This window comes from Chiloscyllium punctatum, chromosome 10, assembly GCF_047496795.1.
Source record: "Chiloscyllium punctatum isolate Juve2018m chromosome 10, sChiPun1.3, whole genome shotgun sequence".
In the NCBI taxonomy this organism is placed as follows: Eukaryota; Metazoa; Chordata; class Chondrichthyes; order Orectolobiformes; family Hemiscylliidae; genus Chiloscyllium; species Chiloscyllium punctatum.
In genome coordinates, this window is record NC_092748.1 from 95,460,499 (window position 1) to 95,479,898 (window position 19,400).

Consider the following 19,400-nt stretch of genomic DNA (forward strand, 5'->3'; position numbering starts at 1 on the left):
AAGCTTTTAATAGCATCAAAACATTCACTTTTATTTACTAATGCTCAAAGCAAGTAGAAATCCAATAGACAGAAGCTGCATTTGTCTCGTGGAATAGTAAGGACCTTCTTGTGCATTGAACACCAACAATTTTACAGTTGGTAAGTGATCTCTGCATCCTGGGGCATTATCATAAATCAGGTTATTTTACATTATGTTTTATTTGGCATATTTAATAGTTGTAAACCACACTTATTCTAGAATAAATTACCATAGAGCATGGCTTCAGGTATTCCGAGCTCCACTCAGTTTGCCCATAGTTTTCAGTGTACGGGCAGAGAGCAGCACTCACTCCCTCTGCCCTGAAAGTACAAGGCAATTCCAGGTTTAGCCACTAGCAATTTTGTCATGGTCTTAGAAATATATAAACATAGAAACTAGAAGCAGGAGGAGAACATTCAGCCTTTTGAGCCTACCCTGCAATTCAATCTAATCATCCTCATATTGCTCAATTTCATATTCCTGTTCTGTCCCGAAACCTCAATGCTTTTACAATCAAGAAATTTACTGGAGCTGGCCAACATTAGGTGCTGTCTGGCTTGTTTTAGCCTGACTCTGCACCACTCTGTCATGCTGGAGGTGATACCCCTCCGTTCAATGACCTCATCCTTCTCTGTGGAAGGCTGCCCCTGCTCTCCCAGTTCATCAGCCTTCATCATATCCTTCTTTGGCTGTTCCAGCTGAGCAGAGCACAGCAGGCTGGGATTATGTGACACGTTCTGTTGGCAGTCTGCTGCAAAGCCACCCTCAGACTGATAGAAGCAGTAGGCTTATAAATGTTCTACCATGGGCCTGCTTGAAGATAAGTGCAGCTCATTCTATGTTCAGTGTCAATTAGGGAGTTGCATAGTGGTGTCATTAGTCATTCTTGCAGTTGGTAGCCCTCAACTCTCAGCAACCAGCACTACAGGGGTTTGGCCCCTCAAATTCAGCAGCAACGTGAGAGCTCTCATGTATATTGGCATTATGGCAGCTGTCAGGTTATTTGTCATAGATTTCTAAGATGTGATACCAGTGATTGCAGATGATTTGCACATTGCTGGAACAGAGCCCTTTCTATTGACGAACTCAACTGCTTTATGATGTGGGTTGAGAGTGTGTTGCTGCAAAAGCACAGTGTCCGAGGAGCAGGAAGATCGACGTTTTGGGCCAGAGACCTTCTTCAGGAATTCTTGCTCCTCGGATGTTGCCTCACCTGCTGTGCTTTTCCAACAACATACTCTCAACTCTGATCTCCAGCATCTGCAGACCTCACTGTCTCCTGCTTTTGGATGTGGTCCTTTCAGCATGACTCATGTACAATTTGTAGTGCCCTGCAGCTAGTGGAAGCCAGTCATGTCGCCGAACCCTATTCGCTAGGCGGCAGCACTGACTTTGTCATGGAAATGAGGAGGGGGACATGGTGGCTCAGTGGTTAGCACTGCTGCCATACAGTGCCAGGGACTGGGGTTTGATTCCAGCCTTAGGCAACTGTGTGTAGTTTGCACATTCTCCCCGTGTCTTGTAGGTTTCCTTCGGATGCTCTGGTTTCCTTCAAAGATGTGCATGTTAGGTGGATTGGCCATGCTAAACTGCCCATAGTATCCAGGGATGTGCAGGTTACGTGGATTAACCATGGGAAATGCAGAGTTATGGGGATAGGGTGGAGGGATTTGTGTCTGTGTTGGATGTTCTTTGGAAGATCATTGTGGACTCGATGGGTTGATTGGCCTGCTTCCACACTGTATTCTATTCTATGAAATAATCTGACACAAATAGTGTCAGAAACAGTCTTGATACATTTGTGGATCATCAACTGAGAGATCTCACACAGGGCCCCAGTGGCTCCTTGGATGAATCATGCTGCATAAAAATTCAACATGGCCACTGGAATAGAATGGCCACCCACTCCATTAGGTGGCAGGTCAGCACAGGTCAGTGACACTGTCCCTGAACATCCACATTCGGTGGCAGGACAGTGCCTCACTTGACTGGAGGAACTGGCACTGAGCACAAAAGACTTTTACCTCCTACACAACCTGAAGGGATCTTTAGCTGTGACCTCTTCATGTGAAGGTTGTTCAACATCTGCTGGGTGTTCCTGGGCTTGCCGGTGCTAGTGTTCCTCCTCCATCTCTTGTGCCTACAACAAGAGCCTTGCTATGATGGGATCTATCAGTCACACTTAGATTGAAGAAAAACAGAAATTGCTGGAAAAGTTCAGCAGAAATCAGAGTTAACCTTTCAGGGTGAGTGACGCTTCCTCAGAACTGCTCTGCAGAACGGTCATTCGACCTGAAAAATTAACTTTGATTTCTCTGCACCATTGCTGCCAGACCTGCTGAGCTTTTCCAGCAATTTCTGTTTGTGTTTCTGATTTACAGCAACCACCGTTCTTTCAGTTTTTACACTTACAATGAACCTGTGTGGGGAGTAGACAAGACAGAACAGGTTCTTCGCAATGTGGGCAGTCAGCATTTGCATTCCTTACAAATGATAGATTTGCATACTCCTCTATACAGTGGGACATGGAGCATTTCAACAAGGAGGGCCATGGAATGAGTCTACTTGGAGTCTTTTTGGAATTTGACCTTTTTTCATGAATGTAATCTTGGTCATGACACAAAGAGACAGTAGGAAATTGTAAGTGCTGCTGAGTGTTGAACCTTTCTCTTCCAGCCTCGCATCTCCCACAAAAGTCACTATTGCATTTTAGAGAATCTTGCATTATACTTATAGTTCAGGTGGAGAAGAAATCAGTACCAGATCCATATGCAGCCTATGAGGTCTTGTATTATGTTTGTGCTTTGTGACCTGCAGGTGTATGTTTTAAAGACGCCTCTGATGACTTCTGCTTCACAGAGATGTCCATCTGCAATGTGTAGGAAACAGCGACATGGCTAACATTGCTTGTAACCAGTGTTTGCATCCCACACAATTGGAGACTGCACGCAAGATAAAACAATTACAAATGACTTCAAACTGCACTCTCAAAGATGCCTGCTTGATGTACATGCCCCTTGAAGAACTTCACGTTGCTCAGAAGGGGGCCATGTTTTCAGACAGCAGACTGACACTGACTCCACCCAATCTGATGGTGGCCACAGTCATTTTCCGTCACCTTGAAGTGAGACTCTAATTCTCATCCTTAACCTCCGAGCCCCTACACTACAGTTTGTTCATACCCACCATTGTGCTGCACACTACACCCCCTCCCTCTATGAGGCCAGGTGATGGTGACTATCTATGACCATCCTTACCCCTCACAGCATCACATCATGTCCCATGCAGCACTGGCCTTCCTCCTTGTATGATGAATTCCCTCCATTCCAATCATTTTCTTTGTTCCCTCTGTATCCAAGGTTCCTGCCTCCAATCCCCAGGATTGAAGCTTATCCCACCTCCCACTGCTACAGTGCCCCGATAGCCTTCCCATTCCTGATGTTCATTCTGCTGATGTCCAGGATTGGCCATGACTGACTTGGATAGACAGCCCCAACTGATAAGTGACCAGACATGTGACCTATGTGTATTTCTTGGACTATACTGGAACTATAGCACTGATCTTGGCCCAGTCCTTAGACTGGGACTGTCTGACCCTGAGTGCTACAAGTGGACATCTGACCATGACCAAGCACCCACAATTCCATTGACTGACTATAACAGGAACCCCGACTGTCAGCAACACCCTTGCATGAAGTCTACTCTCCTTCAACTTTTGGTTTACACGCATCCAATGTGTTTGTTGTGCCATAGGTATGTATTGACATAGCACTTTGCTGTACAGCAACATATCTAACCCTTAACTAATGACTACTATCAAGCTGCCTGGTTGTGTGTTTACGCTAAAGTGCAAGCCAAACCAGAAGTATTGTGAGCCTTTAAGTACAGCTGAGGGACAAAGCTCTAAAAATCAAGGCAAAGCAGGGATGCTGTGAACACCCAAGTAGGCACACAAAGGTAGAGCGCTAAAAGAGCAGCCTAGAGATGCACCTGGATACCTGTCTCTGAACACAAAGTGTCCTTGAAGCAGTATTCAAATGAAAGGGGCTACTGTGATCTAAAGCATGGCTGTGCAGAAGTGTACCGTAGGTGGATCAGAGACATGATGATGCAGAGAGTCTGACAACTTGTCGGATGCCAGCATTTGTGAATGTGAAGTGCATGTGGCTGCAGCTCATGAAGCATGGACTAAGGCTTTGGTGCCAGCTGTCTGGACCTATAGCACCGATCTTGGCCCAGTCCTTAGACTGGGACTGTCTGACCCTGAGTGCTACAAGTGAACATCTGACCATAACCAAGCACCCACAGTTCCATTGATTGACTATAACAGGAACCCTGATTCTCTGGCCCAGAGCTTTTTTTAGATTACTTACAGTGTGGGAACAGGCCCTTCGGCCCAACAAGTCCACACCGACCCTCCAAAGAGCAATCAACCCAGACCCATTCCCCTACATGTACCCCTTCACCTAACGCTACGGGCAATTTCGCATGGTCAATTCATCTGACCTGCACATCTTTGGACTGTGGGAGGAAACCGGAGCGCCCAGAGGAAACCCACGCAGACACGGGGAGAATGTGCAAACTCCACACAGACAGTTGCCTGAGGCGGGAATTGAACCTGGGTCTCTGGCGCTGTGAGGCAGCAGTGCTAACTACTGTGCCACCGTGCTGCCCATCTATGGGCCCTTCCACTTTGCCACAAGAACCCTTTTGTTGTATAGTATGGAAGAGTGTATGTTCATGCTGTGAGATAATGTAATAGTGAAGGTGATAATGAGTGATGATCAAGCAGCTCTCACTGTTCATAGAGACAATCATGTTTAAGATGTCTGAGACTTAGTTGTAAAATGCGATTGTTTAGTCTCAATGACCTTCATATTTATCTATTTTACCTGTCCTACTTACCTGCTTTCCTTGCCTCCTCAGTGTCTGAAGTTTTAGAGCTGTACTCAATAATACCACAGATGCAATCTGTATTTTGAGAAGGAAGATGTTTTGTAGAAATGGTACATCTTCCTAGTCAAATAGGTTAGTGGTACTCACAAAGATTGCAACAACTGTGGAAATCCCTCACTTTTTGAATAATGTAGGTAACAGATGGATCAAAGGAGATCTGTGTAAAAACTGAGGTCAGTCAAAACTCATTGTCTGTTGTTAAATCAGTGTTGTAGCTGCCTGAATAATTTGTCACTTATTCTTTGTATAGTTCTAATCAACCTTCTCAGAAACATTATTGCACACTTCTGGAGCAGCTGGGACATGAACTCTGGCCTCCTGGCTCAGAGGTCGGGACCTTGCCACTGCACCACATTCATTCACTCTATGCACCTTTATCTTCTTAAAAAATTATAAGCGAAATTTTTATCAAATGCTTGATGGAAATCCAACTAAATTATTATTTGTTGCAAAGCATCTGACTAATTTAGTTATCCTGATATAATTACCGTACATTGTGACAATACCCATTGTGGCATTACCCACAATGACCTGTTATGCTCTAATGATGAACATGAATACTCTTGTATGACAGAACGCCCCTGGTGCTCACCTTCCACCCTACCAACCTTCGCATAAACCAAATCATCCGCCGACATTTCTGCCACCTGCAAACAGACCCCACCACCAGGGATATATTTCCCTCCCCAACCCTTTCCGCCTTCCGCAAAGACCGTTCCCTCCGTGACTACCTGGTCAGGTCCACGCCCCCCTACAACCCATCCTCCAATCCTGGCACTTTCCCCTGCCACCACAGGAACTGTAAAACCTGCGCCCACACCTCCTCCCTCCCCTCTATCCATGGCCCTAAAGGAGCCTTCCACATCCATCAAAGTTTTACTTGCACATCCACTAATATCATTTATTGTATCCGTTGCTCCCGAAGCGGTCTCCTCTACATTGGGGAGACTGGGCACCTCCTAGCAGAGCGCTTTAGGGAACATCTCCGGAACACCTGCACCAATCAACCACACCGCCCCGTGGCCCAACATTTCAACTTCCCCTCCCACTCTGCCGAGGACATGGAGGTCCTGGGCCTCCTTCACCGTCGCTCCCTCACCACCAGACGGCTGGAGGAAAAACGCCTCATCTTCCGCCTCGGAACACTTCAACCCCAGGGCATCAATGTGGACTTCAACAGTTTCCTCATTTTCCCTTCCCCCACCTCACCCTAGTTCTAAACTTCCAGCTCTGCACTGTCCCCATGACTTGTCCAGACTTGTCCTACCTGCCTATCTCCTTTTCCACCTATCCACTCCACCCTCTCCTCCCTGACCTATCACTTTCATCCCCTCCCCCACTCACCCATTGTACTCTATGCTACTTTCTCCCCACCCTCACCCTCCTCTAGCTTATCTCTCCACGCTTCAGGCTCACTGCCTTTATTCCTGATGAAGGGCTTTTGCCCGAAACGTCGATTTCGAAGCTACCTGGATGCTGCCTGAACTGCTGTGCTCTTCCAGCACCACTAATCCAGAATCTGGTTTCCAGCATCTGCAGTCATTGTTTTTACCTCTTTTATACTCTTGTATGTTGTCTAAGGTAAAAACATTGGGCCAAATGATTTATATTTCTGTAAATTATGTGACTTACACTCACAATATTAGGATTATGGTTGCTATTCTCCAAAGTCAGCTTCATTTTATTCGGCACTCAGCAGACCTTGTTTATTTGTTGAATTTATGTTTATATTCATTGCTTTGCAGCAATTTTATCTTCTGTTTTTTTTTCCCTCATGCACACAAATGTTAACCCAAGATTCATAAACCAATTTAGTTATGTTTAAAATTTTTTATGTCCAATCCCTGAGAAACAAGTAGCATGTCAACCAGTTCCCTAATTTACTTCCATTCCATTTATGCCCATGGTCACTGATCTGCATCCTTTCTGCAAATTTTGATTCTTGGCATCCCACTTACAAGATTGTAATGGAAAAATGCATCAAAAGGAAGAGTACTGCAGCTTTAAGTGAGTTGACTTATTGTAAAATGCATGTTTTGACTTTTCACAGTTTGAGGTTTTGCGGTTGACCTGCTGACAAAGCAATCAGTGTAAGTACTCTGCCATTTCAAGCGTAAACTGTACTATAGGAAGAAGGTACTAAAGCACACTTCCTAATTTCCTGGTCCCGCTCCCTCAAATTGAAAGGGAAACCCTGCCCTCTATTATTTGTATCTGTTTTTAGTCTTTGCCTTCCACCTCTTTTCCCATCAAGTGGCTACATTTTCCACTGGAACACATTGCAGGTTAATCTGTAATAACCTCACGACTTTAAAAAAATACATGGATGCACATTTGAAATGTCGGAACATTGAAGGCTACGGACCAAGTGCTGGAACGTGGGAGCAGTCCTGATTTAGAGTAGTTTTTTGTGGCACAGACTCACTGAATTGAAGGTTCTCTTCTGTACTGTATAATTCCATGAGATGCTGCTGGGATAAAGCTCACTATGGGTGCTGGGAGCCTTAAATGAAAAGTTTGCTTCTTTGAAAAACTGGACTGGAGTCCAGTCAATCAAGTGGTGACATTTTCTTTGGATCCCTGATTGGAAGATTAGAATTTCAATACCCTAAGTGTTTTTAATCAAACTTTACCAATTATCAATTTGATTTGCCATTCACAATATTCCAGACTTTTAATGAAAATGATAAGCAACACTGTTGCCTCAGAAATATTGAAGTATGACACCAAACTTGGAACAGCTTACCATAGCTTCTCACTTTTAATGCTACCGTAAAAACAGCAAAGGCTGGAAATGCTCAGTACGTTAGGCAGTGTCTCAGAGGAAAACGGAGCTAACCAGTTGAGGGCTTGGCTCTTTCAAGATGAACCCAGTTGCACAGAGTTAAAATCAATCCCAGTGTGTTGACTTGATAACCCTTTTGCCAGAAATTCTGATGCTGTTGGATTTTTATCGGGACTCAAACCTGACATTTTACCAATTTCCCAATTAACTAATCTACCCACAGCTTTGATTCCACTTTAAGGATGGGTTGGGATGGCTGTTAACCAAAACTAGGTGCCTAAAATGTAAGGTATTCACTAGAGTAAAAATTCAGGGGAAACGTCTGACCCAGCTAGAAATGCAATCAGAGACATTGTAGGATCAGTAAATGTAAGATGTTACACACGTCGGGGGAGGGGTCTGATACGGCTTTCAAGTGACCCTGGAGCCTAAAGTTGACATTACTGAATGATGCCTGCAGATAGACAGTCATACCTTCTATTGCATTAATCTTAATGGAGAGAAATTTTAACTCCTATTTAGAGCTAACAGATGCACAACCGATGAGAGACTTTTATGAAAGTTTCTTCTCGACTGAGTCCCCCAAAACTTGTAAAGGAATATTACATGATTTAATAATTTTTAGTTACAGCTTGATATCATGTAACATTTGTATTTAAGTCTTTCTGGCATACCAGAATTTTATTGGACAAAATTCATTTAATGTACTATATATACTATTTCTGAGACTATTCTACAGTTTTAATTTAAAAAGTCACCTTTTACGGGGCAATATTATGGAGGGGTTGAAATCCATTCTCTCTCGTCACCTTGTTTTTGTAGAGTTGCCAGGTCAGAGACTGTTTCTCCCAATCTCATCCCCAGAAATATAGCAAAATGGGCAAAAGGTCTGTGTACAAACAGGAGGAACTGAACAACCACCTTCAATAATGTGCTAGTCAATAATTTGCGCTATTAGATTTGCACAAGTGTGAGTTAGCCTTCATTGGTGACTGGGTGATGAATACAAGGTGTTTATATTTTTGACTAACAGTCAGAATTAAACCTCTCTTTGAGTTGTCCGAGAGATGAATGATCTTTCTGGCCAAAAACATGACAGTCAACTGTAAAATGAGATTGACCGGTACTTGAGTATATACGGTATAACGTTTTTTTCTGATTCTGCTCAATGCCACTGGATACTCCTGAACACCAAAGAGAATTTATGCAGATTAATGCATGATAAATGACCCATCGACTGAACAAAAGAGTACTATTGATTTCAGTGAGCTTTCTGCTTATGTATGCAGCAAAATATTTGACACAAGGTGAGATTAATGGCTAGTAGACAAAGTTTTCAAAACTTCAAGAAATGAATTCAAAGCACTAAACTAGGGAGCACTATGATGAATGGATTTCAATGACAACTATTTTTCATAACCGAAAAATAGAAAAATAGAAAAGTGCCTGTTTTTGAGGAACACAATGAGCCTTCCATTTCTGCTGATGTATTCAGTACAGAATTATGGAGTGCACTTGAGATCACATGGTTACTTTTCTCAGTAGTATATCAAAGTGTATTCTTCAATTTCATCAGTTATAGGCCACTTACACAACTGTTACATTATATAGACCTGTCTTGCCATTCAAGGGCAAGCTGTGATATTGATGTTACATTAATCTTTCAGAATCTACAAATGCCAAGGATATAAATCCAACTCTTGTACTCACATAACCACCATGACAAGTGTTTGCTTGTTGACTTGACAGATTTGAAGGGAAAATGCAGAGTTTGCGGGTTTTTGTAGTATTCTAAATTGTTCAATGCTCCTTGATTGCAAATTTCTAGTCAGCGATACTGTTTAATTTGGGATAGAAACATGCAGATTTTCTGTGGCATTCTTGTTTCAGAACAAGAGGAGAGTTATATTAAGGAACACAGTACATTATTTAATAATGAAGGAAGTGTTTTAAGTAGACCCCACTTTCCTAATGGACTTAAATGGATTGCCTCAAGAAAAGCTGATTACTGTTTAGTGGAGTTTAATGTAACTTGTCTTTCACAGATATCACTGTGGCAAGAGGAAGTCTAAAAGGCTGAAGGTTAAGGAATGGAGAGTATTGTTGAGCTGGAGGAGTGGTGAGGCCATGAAAAGTTTGAAAAAAGATCTATCTATCTACCCATTCTATCATTGAAACATAAGAATTTTAAATTAAAAATAGAGTTATAGAGTCACACAGCATGGAAACAATCCCTTCCATCCAATTAGTCCATTCTGTCCATGTTCCCAAACTAAACTAGTCCTATCTGCCTGCATTTGGCCCATATCCCTCCAAACCTTTCCTACTCATGAACTGATCCAAATGTCTTTTTAACATTGTAATTGTACCTGCATATACCACTTTGTTTGGCGGTTCATTCTGTATTTTAAACAGAGGTAGATATGTTCTTGATTGCCAAGGGGATCAAAGGTTATGATGGGAAAGTAGAAAAATGGGGTTGAAAAACATATCAGGCACCATTGAATGGCGGAGCAGACTCAATGGGCTGAATGGCCTAATTTCTGCTCCAATGTCTTATGGTCTTACAAAACCACTCTGTGTAAAAGAAAAAGTTGCCCCCATGTCCTTTTTAAATCTTTCTCGCCTCGCCTTAAAAATATGCCCTCTATGGAAAAGACCCTTGACATTCACCTTATCTATACCCCTCATGATTTTATAAACCTCCTATGCTCCATTGGAAAATGTCCCGGGCTTTCCTCCATTTTGACATCTCAAACCCTCCAGTCTCAGCATGATCCTGGTAAATCTCTTCTGAATACTCTCCACTTTAATAATATGCTTCCTATAACAGGGTAACCAGACAGTTCCTATAACAGTGCTCCAAAAGAAGGCTCACCAATATCCTGTATAACTTCAACAGGCGTCACAACTCCTATACTCAAATGCCTGAGCAGTTGAGGCAAGCGTGCTAAATGCCTTCTTAACTAGCCTTAACCTGTGATGCAAATTTCCAAGAATTATGTACCTGAACCTTTCAGCCTCTCTGTTCTACAGCACTATCTAGGGAGTTCTGGGAGGGTTGAAAAGTGTGGTGCTGGAAAAGCACAGCTGGTCAGGCAGCATCCGAGGAGCAGGAGAGTCGACATTTCAGGATTCCTGTTGAAGAGCTTATGCTGAAAACGTCAACTCTCCTGCTCCTCTGATGCTGCTGTGCTTTTTCAGCACCACAACTTTTGACTCTGATCTCCAGCATCTGCAGTCCTCACTTTTTCCTAGTTCTGGGGAGGGAACTCATGTAGGTCACCTGGAGCAGAATGCTCTGTAAGGAAGATTTAGTGTTTAACAGGATATGTTTAACGGAGATTGAAAAGAGCTAAAGTTTATTGAGAGGAAATCATTGGAGTTGGCAAAGGATGAATGAGAGTTTCTGCTGGAGGTGAATTGAGGCAAATAGGCTGGCAATGTGATGGATGTGGAAATAGGCATTTAGATTCACTGCTAAGTGCAACTTGGAGCAAATAGGATAACAATGGCTGCTTGCAATTTTGAAACTGAGACAGTGTCCAAGAGAAGCAGTCCTTTCCACTGGTCAGTGGAATAAATGTGACATTGATGGTATCTTTGATTGTGTCAAAGCGTACTGAGAGATCGAGCAAGTTGAAAAAGAAGAAAAGATCACAGTAAAAAGATGCAATTAGTTATTTTTATTAGGCTATTGCAATACTGTGGCAGCATCATCAACCTAATTTGCAACATTGTGGATGGATTTGTGATCAGCTGGAAATTAGACAAACCATTCAAGAATGTTTGAAAGGAAAGACACATTTTAGAATGGACACTTGCTTGCAAGGACAGTGTAGTGAATGCAGCAAGGTCAGGCAGGTGGACCTAATAGAATTTGAGTTCCCTAATTGGGGCAGTTAATGTGGTCCAATCAGGGAGCCCCCATATGAGATATACACAGGAGTGTCCCTACCCTCCCCTTCACTGTTTTGATCACACAGCATTGCCCTTTGATGTGAAGGGCAGTGCTTGTCACTGGCCACTTGGGTGTTTTTCATATCTTCCTGGTGGTGGAAATTGAATAAAGATTCGTGCACTCTGTGTCCTTCAATGTGTCTCACACCTACACACACATACCATGGGTGCTGGGGAAAAGATAAGCACTACCGCACTTAGGCGGTAGTGTGGGGGTTAAATTTTTGGAAAAAAAAAAGAAAAATACACAGGAGTGTCCCTACCCTCCCCTTCACTGTTTTGATCACACAGCATTGCCCTTTGATGTGAAGGGCAGTGCTTGTCACTGGCCACTTGGGTGTTTTTCATATACTCCTGGTGGTGGCAATCGAATAAAGATTCGTGCACTTTGTGTCTTTCACTGTGTCTCACATCTACACACACACACACACACCATGGGTGCTGGGGAAAAATAAGTACACAGGAGTGTCAGACATCCTGGTACTTTGAGAGCTGGCTCTGAGGGAGCTGGATTAGTGTCAAGGTCAGTCCATGTATCAATAAATGGTGACGGGCAACCAGCCTTTGGGGAGTTGTTTCACATAGAGGTTTTTTTTAATTCACGTGTGGAATATGGGTGTTGCTGGCTGGACCAGTATTTAATACTGATCTGAGGTTTCCCTGGGGATGGTGATAGTGAGCTACCATTGTGCCACCACCTCTGCTGAGTCTGTCCTGCTGGTGGGCCAGTGGTGATGGTGTCTGGGACTTACTGTGTAAGCTGTTATTTCAAGAAAATGACTATGTGAACCTGTTGCTTAACTAACCTGTGAGACAGCTCTCCCAATTTTGACACTAGTCCCAAATGTTAGTGAGGAGGCGTTTACAGGGTTGACAGACTGTTTTTGCCTAAATCAACACCAGATTTTTCATCCAATTTCATTTCTTTGTTGAGACTTCATTCTGATAATTCCAACTGAGTGGCTTGCCTGGCCATTTTAGAGGGCAGTTGAGAATCAACCATGTTACTGTGGGTCTGGAGTCACATAGACCAGACCTGTTAAGGACACCTGATTTCCTTTGCTGAAGGACCTTAGTGAATGGCATAGTGGCACAGTGGTTAGCACTGCTGCCTCACAGTGCCAGAGACCTGGGTTCAATTCCTGCCTCAGGCAACTGACTGTGTGGAGTTTGCACATTCTCCCTGTGTCTGCGTGGGCTTCCCCCCACAGTCCAAGACGTGCAGGCCCCAGGTGAATTGGCCATGTGAAATTGCCTGTAGTGTTAGGTGAAGGGGTAAATGTAGGGGAATGGGTCTGGGTGGGTTGCGCTTTGGTGAGTCGGTGTGGTCTTGTTGGGCTGAAGGGCCTGTTTCCACACTGCAAGTAATCTAAACCAGGTAGCCTTTCCCAAAAATTGGCAGTGGGTTTCATGGTTATCATTAGATGCTTAATTTCAGATTTTTATTGAATTCAAATTCAATGGCATGATTCAAACCCAGGTGTCCAAGACCTTAATTGGGTTTCTGGATTAATAGCAGGAGAAAGTCAGGACTGCAGATGCTGGAGATCAGAGCTGAAAATGTGTTGCTGGAAAAGCGCAGCAAGTCTGGCAGCAACCAAGGAGCAGGAGAATCGACATTTCGGGCATAAGCCCTTCTTTCGTTTCTGGATTAATAGTCTAGTGATAATACAACTAAGATGTTGCCACTGTCTGAGATGGTGAGATTTTGGAGAAATGGGGTAATAAAAAGGGCATCATAGGTGCAAGCAAATAAGTGATTAAATGAATCATGGACTGCAGAACTGCAATAGCAATTGGTCAGAGGCTTGTAATGCATTTCATGACGTTGGGATGTCATAAATGACTTTGTGTTGGCATACTGTGGTAAATGATCTTCTTTAATGATAATTGAGAAATACATTTAACTAAGGCACAGATTTTCCTTTCCTGTTTTCTGAATTATACAAAGATATTTTCTATATCTCTGACAGGGTGGGCAAAATCTCAGATTAATGTTTGCTCCAAAGAAGTGCAATACAGTATCATGTGACAACCTTAATGTAACTTATACAAGTTGGTTGAAAATGAATCCGATCTTAAAAAAGAATCTGTGTCAAATTGAAAGCTGACTATGCTAAATTACCTTTTTCTTATTCCTACACTATAGTGCTGACTCAGGAGCTTTGAAGCCTCTTGAGTCGAAGGGCTGAGGAAGATATACTTGAAGGTACTTAGTTCAGTACTACATGTCACTAATCCCACTTTCAGTGATAAGACAAGTATGGCATTATGTGCTCCTTTTAAAGTAATAATTTCAGGCAAATCCATGCTAATTTAGTATTACCAATTTGATGAAATTGACAGTTACCAGGAGAAAAATTTTATTTTAATGACAAGATGGAAACCTGGAGGTAAGCCAGATTGTTTCTTCCCATTGAACAAAATTTTGAAGTAGAGATAGTCATTTTAAGACTTGCATGTGGCTTGTGTTCAATTAAAACAGCATTTTAACAATTCAATTCACACGCTTTTGTTGCATAAGCCAAATTTTGTTTTCAGAGACTTCTATAATTACATCTATGATGGTATTTTACGAGTGATTATGGAGCCATAGAACCACCCTTCCTCCTCCCTGCCTTCATTAGCTTCCAGGCACATTGACGGCGGAAACCCTATTGCATCTCTAATTTCAGTCTTACTTAGACCCAAACATAGAGAACTGTGTTCATAGAGTCTCAACATTGTGGAAGCAGCCCATTAAGTCCAATCCAACACTCCAAACTGCATCCCACCCAGATCCAGCCCCCACCTGTAACCCTCTTTCCACTGATCCTGCACATCCGTGAACAATTTAGCATGGCCAATCCACCTAATTTGCACACCTTTGGACTGTGGGTGGAAACCAAAGCACCCAGAGGAAACCCACACAGACATGGGGAATTTGCACAGGCAGCCACCTGAGGCTGGAATCGAACCTGGGTCCCTGGTGCTGTGAGGCAGCAGTGCTAACCACTGAGCTACTGTGCTTCCCTGTGTTGTGTTCTGGATATCTCAATTTAGGAGAGATGTATTTGTCATGGTTGAAAGGAGTGCAGCATAAAATTACCAGGTTTTGTTTTAGTTTGTTCAAGGGTTATGGACATTGCTGGCTGGGCCCACAAATATTGCTCTTTGCTAATTACTCCCTGAATTAAAAGGCTTACTAGTGCTATTTTACGAGGCAATTAATACTCAGTCACAATGCTGTGGTTCTGGCATAATATGAAGGCCAAAACACATAAGGATGATGGATTGCCTTACCTAGATTACATTCATAACCAGATAAGTTTTAGAAACTGATTAGATTCCCTACAGCGTGGAAACAGGTCCTTCAGCCGAACCAGTCCACACTGACCCCCTGAAGAGTAACCCACCCAGACCCACGCCCCCACTTTACTAGTTTAAATCCTCCTGAGCAGTTCTAGCAAAATTCCCTGCCAGTTCTAGCAAAATGACCCTTCTGACTAATGCACCTAACACCATGGGCAACTTAGCATGGCCAATTCTCTTGACCTGTACATCTTTGGACTGTGGAAGGAAACCAGAGCACCTGGAGGAAACCCATGCAGACATGGGGAGAATGTGCAAAGTCTACACACAGTCGCCTGAGGCTGGAATCAAACCTGGGATCTTGGTGTTGTGAGGCAGCAGTGATAGCCACTGAGCCACCATGCCACCCCACGGTGTAAGCCATTCAGCCCCTAGAGCCTGCTTTGCTAATCATTATGATTAATCATCCAACTATTTATCCTGTTACCACTAATCATCCAAGTCCATATCCTGTTACCATTTTCTCTCCATTATCTTTGATCCTTTTAGCCCTAAGAACTATATCCAACTCCTTCATCCAAAACATTCTCTTTCCAAACCATTCAATTCTTTGGCCTTGACTGCTTTCTATGACAAAACTTTCCAGGATCAAGGATGTCTCTGAGAGGGTGCAGAATGTTCGCTGGGTGAGAAAGGCCCTCAAGAGGTCATTGTCCACATTGGAACCAATGACATAGGAAGGGAAAAGGTTGAGATTCGGAAGGGAGATTAGAGAGTTAGGCAGAAATTTAAAAAGGAGGTCCTCAAGAGTAGAAATATCTGGATTACTCCTGGTGCTATGAGCTGGTGAAGGCAGGAATAGGAGGATAGAGCAGATGATTGCATGGCTGAGGAGCTGGTATATGGGAGAAGGATTCACATTTTTGGATCATTGGAATCTCTTTTGGGGTAGAAGTGACCTGTACAAGAAGGGAGGATTGCACCTAAATTGGATGGGGACTAATATACTGGCAGGGTAATTTTGCTAGAACTGCTCAGGAGGATTTAAACTTGTAAAGTGGGGGCGTGGGCCCCAGGGAGATAATGAGGAAAGAGATCAATCTGAGACTGGTACAGTTGAGAACAGAAGTGAGTCAAACAGTCAGGGAAGGCAGGGACAAGGTAGGACTAATAAATTAAACTGCATTTATTTCAATACAAGGGGCCTAACAGGGAAGGCAGATGAACTCAGGGCATAGTTAGGAACATGGAACTGGGATATCATAGTAAATACAGAAACTTGGCTCAGGGATGGGCAGGACTGACAGTTTAATGTTCTGGGATACAAATGCTACAGGAAGGATAGAAAGGGAGGCAAGAGAGGAGGGGGTGTGGTGGTTTTGATAAGGGATAGCATTACAGCTATGCTGAGGGAGGATATTCCCGGAAATACATCCAGGGAAGTTATTTGGGTGGAACTGAGAAACGGCAAAAGGGATGATTACCTTATTGGGATTGTATTATAGACACCCCAATAGTCAGAGGGAAATTGAGAAACAAATTTGTAAGGTGGTCTCAGCTATCTGGAAGAATAATAGGATGGTTATGGTGGGGGATTTTAACTTTCCAAACATAGACTGGGACTGCCATAGTGTGAAGGGTTTAGATGGAGAGGAATTTAAGTGTGTACAAGAGAATTTTCTGATTCAGTATGTGGATGTACCTACTAGAGAAGGTGCAAAAGTTGACCTATTCTTGGGAAATGAGGCAAGGTAAGTCACTGAGGTGTCAGTGGGGGAGCACCTTGGGGCCAGTAACCATAATTCTATTAGATTTAAAGTAGTGATGGAAAATAATGGACCAGATCTAAAAGTTGAAGTTCTAAAATGGAGAAAGGCCAATTTTGATGGTATTAGGCAAGAACTTTCAAAAGCTGATTGGGGGTAGATGTTCGCAGATAAAGGGACAGCTGGAAAATGGGAAGCCTTCAGAAATGAGATAACAAGAATCCAGAGAAAGTATATTCCCGGTAGGGTGAAAGGAAAGGCTGGTAGGTATAGGGAATGCTGGATGACTAAAGAAATTGAGGGTTTGGCAAAGTAAAAGAAAGAAGCATATGTAAGGTACAGACAGGATAGATAGAGTGAATCCTTAGAGTATAAAGGAAGTACGAGTATACTTAAGAGGGAAATCAGGAGGGCAAAAAGGGGACATGAGATATCTTTGTCAGAGAATTAAGGAGAATCCAAAGAGTTTTTACAAATGCATTAAGGACAAAAGGATAACTAGGGAGAGAATAGGGCCCCTCAAAGATCAGCAAGGCGGCCTTTGTGTGGAGCTGCAGAAAATGGGGGAAGATACTAAACGAGTATTTTGCATCAGTATTTACTGTGGAAAAGGACATGGAAGATATAGAATGTCAGGAAATAGATGGTGACATCTTGCAAAATATCCATATTAGAGGAGGAAGTGCTGGATGTCTTGAAACGGTTAAAGGTGGATAAATCCCCAGGACCTGATCAGGTGTACCCAAGAACTCTGTGGGAAGCTAGAGAAGTGATTGCTGGGCCTCTTGCTGAGATATTTATATCATCGATAGTCACAGGTGAGGTGCCAGAAGACTGGAGGTTGGCAAACATGGTGCCACTGTTTAAGAGGGGTGGTAAGGACAAACCAGGGAACTATAGACCAGTGAGCCTGATGTCAGTGGTGGGCAAGTTGTTGGAGGGAATCCTGAGGGACAGGATGTACATGTATTTGGAAAGGCAAGGACTGATTAGAGATAGTTAACATGACTTTATGCATGGGAAATCCTGTCTCTCAAAATTGATTTGAGTTTTTTGAAGAAGTAACAAAGAGGATTAATGAGGACAGAGCGGTGGATGTAACCTATATGGACTTCAGATAGGCATTCGACAAAGTTTCCATCTGGTTGGCATTGACGGGTTGGACCAAAGGGTCTGTTTCTCTGCTGTACAACTCTATGATTCTAGGGTTGCCATTATGCTAGCTTTTTTATTTCTAGATTTCTTAAACTTCAGCTTTCACAATCTGCTACAGTTAGATTATCTGGGATTCTGGATTAATAATTGGTTAGATTATTAATCATTACCACTATGGCATTGCCTCCCTGATTCCAGTTGTGTGGGGAAATTTCGCAATCTTGGATTAACTTGCCTGAAATGAACAAATGTATTCCGCCTACTGGAAATTTGGCAAAATGTGATTATCGGCCTTTAAATCCTTCCAATTTGCCTGATTCCATGCAAGAGACTGACCTGGTCAGTCACCCTGCAGAAAGCAATGGCAATCTACTGCAACGCTTTGCCCTTAAGTGTGGATCAATTTGGATAGACGTTCATAGCTCAACTCTCAGAAACAAAAATGGGATAAAGTACAGACAGGGTAGATCATGAGTCCTTCTGTATGCTATGAATTTCAGAACTAGGAAGCATAGGCTAGAAATTATAGTCAGATCTTTCAGGAGTAAATTTGGGAGATATTGCTAAGTATAAAGTGGCAGGAATTTGGAAATCCCTTCCACAAACACAATTGATATTAGATTATTTATTGATTTTTAAATCTGAATTCTTTATTCAAAGCTATTAGAGATTATAGGACAAAGATATGTATGTGGAGTCAGGCCACAAATCAGCCACGATATCCTGTTTAATTAGCTTGATGGGCTAAAGTCAAGATTAAAGTGGTGTTGGAAAAGCACAGCAGGTCAGGCAGCATCCAAGGAGCAGGAAAATCGACGTTTCAGGCAAAAGCCCTTCATCAGGAATGAGGCCTCATTCCTGATGAAAGGATTTTGCCCGAAACATCAATTTTCTGCTCCTTGGATGCTGCCTGACCTGCTGTGCTTTTCCAGCATGACTGTAATCTTGATTCTGATCCCCTGCATCTGCATTCCTCACTTTCGCCATCTTGATGGGCTCAAGACCTACCCGTCTTCCTATGTTTTTGTATATGTTTTTGACTTGTGGTGTAATGGCTGGTGTCATAGAGTCATAGAGATGTACAGCACGGAAACAGACCCTTTGGACCAACCTGTCCATGCCGACCAGACATCCCAACCCAATCTAGCCCCACTTGCCAGCACCCGGTCAATTTGCTTTGTATGCAAATAAACAGAAGCATGCTTCAAAACAGCAATTCTGGATTATTTGTATTATCTATATAAAAAGATGATTTAAAAACCCTGTGTCTTCATAACGGAACTAGGTATTTTCTTAAGGAAGCAGCAGACTGCATGGTTGAAGTAACATTTGTAACAGGTAGATTATGTAAAGTCATGTTTTTTTTTTGCTGACCTCTTTCAAAATTCTGACCAAATAAAATCACAACCAACATATCTTCCTTTTTTATATAAAGACCTGAGTCACAGAGAAATTGGGAATAGGAA

The 19,400-nt window shown here is 42.8% G+C and overlaps 1 protein-coding gene across 6 annotated transcripts in view; it reads left to right on the plus strand.

The window, feature by feature from the left end:
- Nucleotides 1-19,400, plus strand: part of lypd6b (LY6/PLAUR domain containing 6B) — a 183,948-nt gene that overhangs the window by 18,494 nt on the left and 146,054 nt on the right. For 2 of the 6 annotated variants that reach the window (XM_072579770.1, XM_072579765.1), the window contains exon 2: nt 13,872-13,931. The exons of 3 other annotated variants lie outside the window; for them this stretch is intronic. Coding sequence is in view for 1 of the 3 variants with exons in the window: in XM_072579764.1 (XP_072435865.1) it covers nt 14,094-14,115 (22 nt within the window). In the remaining 2 variants the exon portion in view is untranslated. Of the gene's footprint in view, nt 1-13,871; nt 13,932-14,078; nt 14,116-19,400 lie in introns of those variants that run through there. One more of the 6 variants, XM_072579764.1, reaches the window with a different exon arrangement.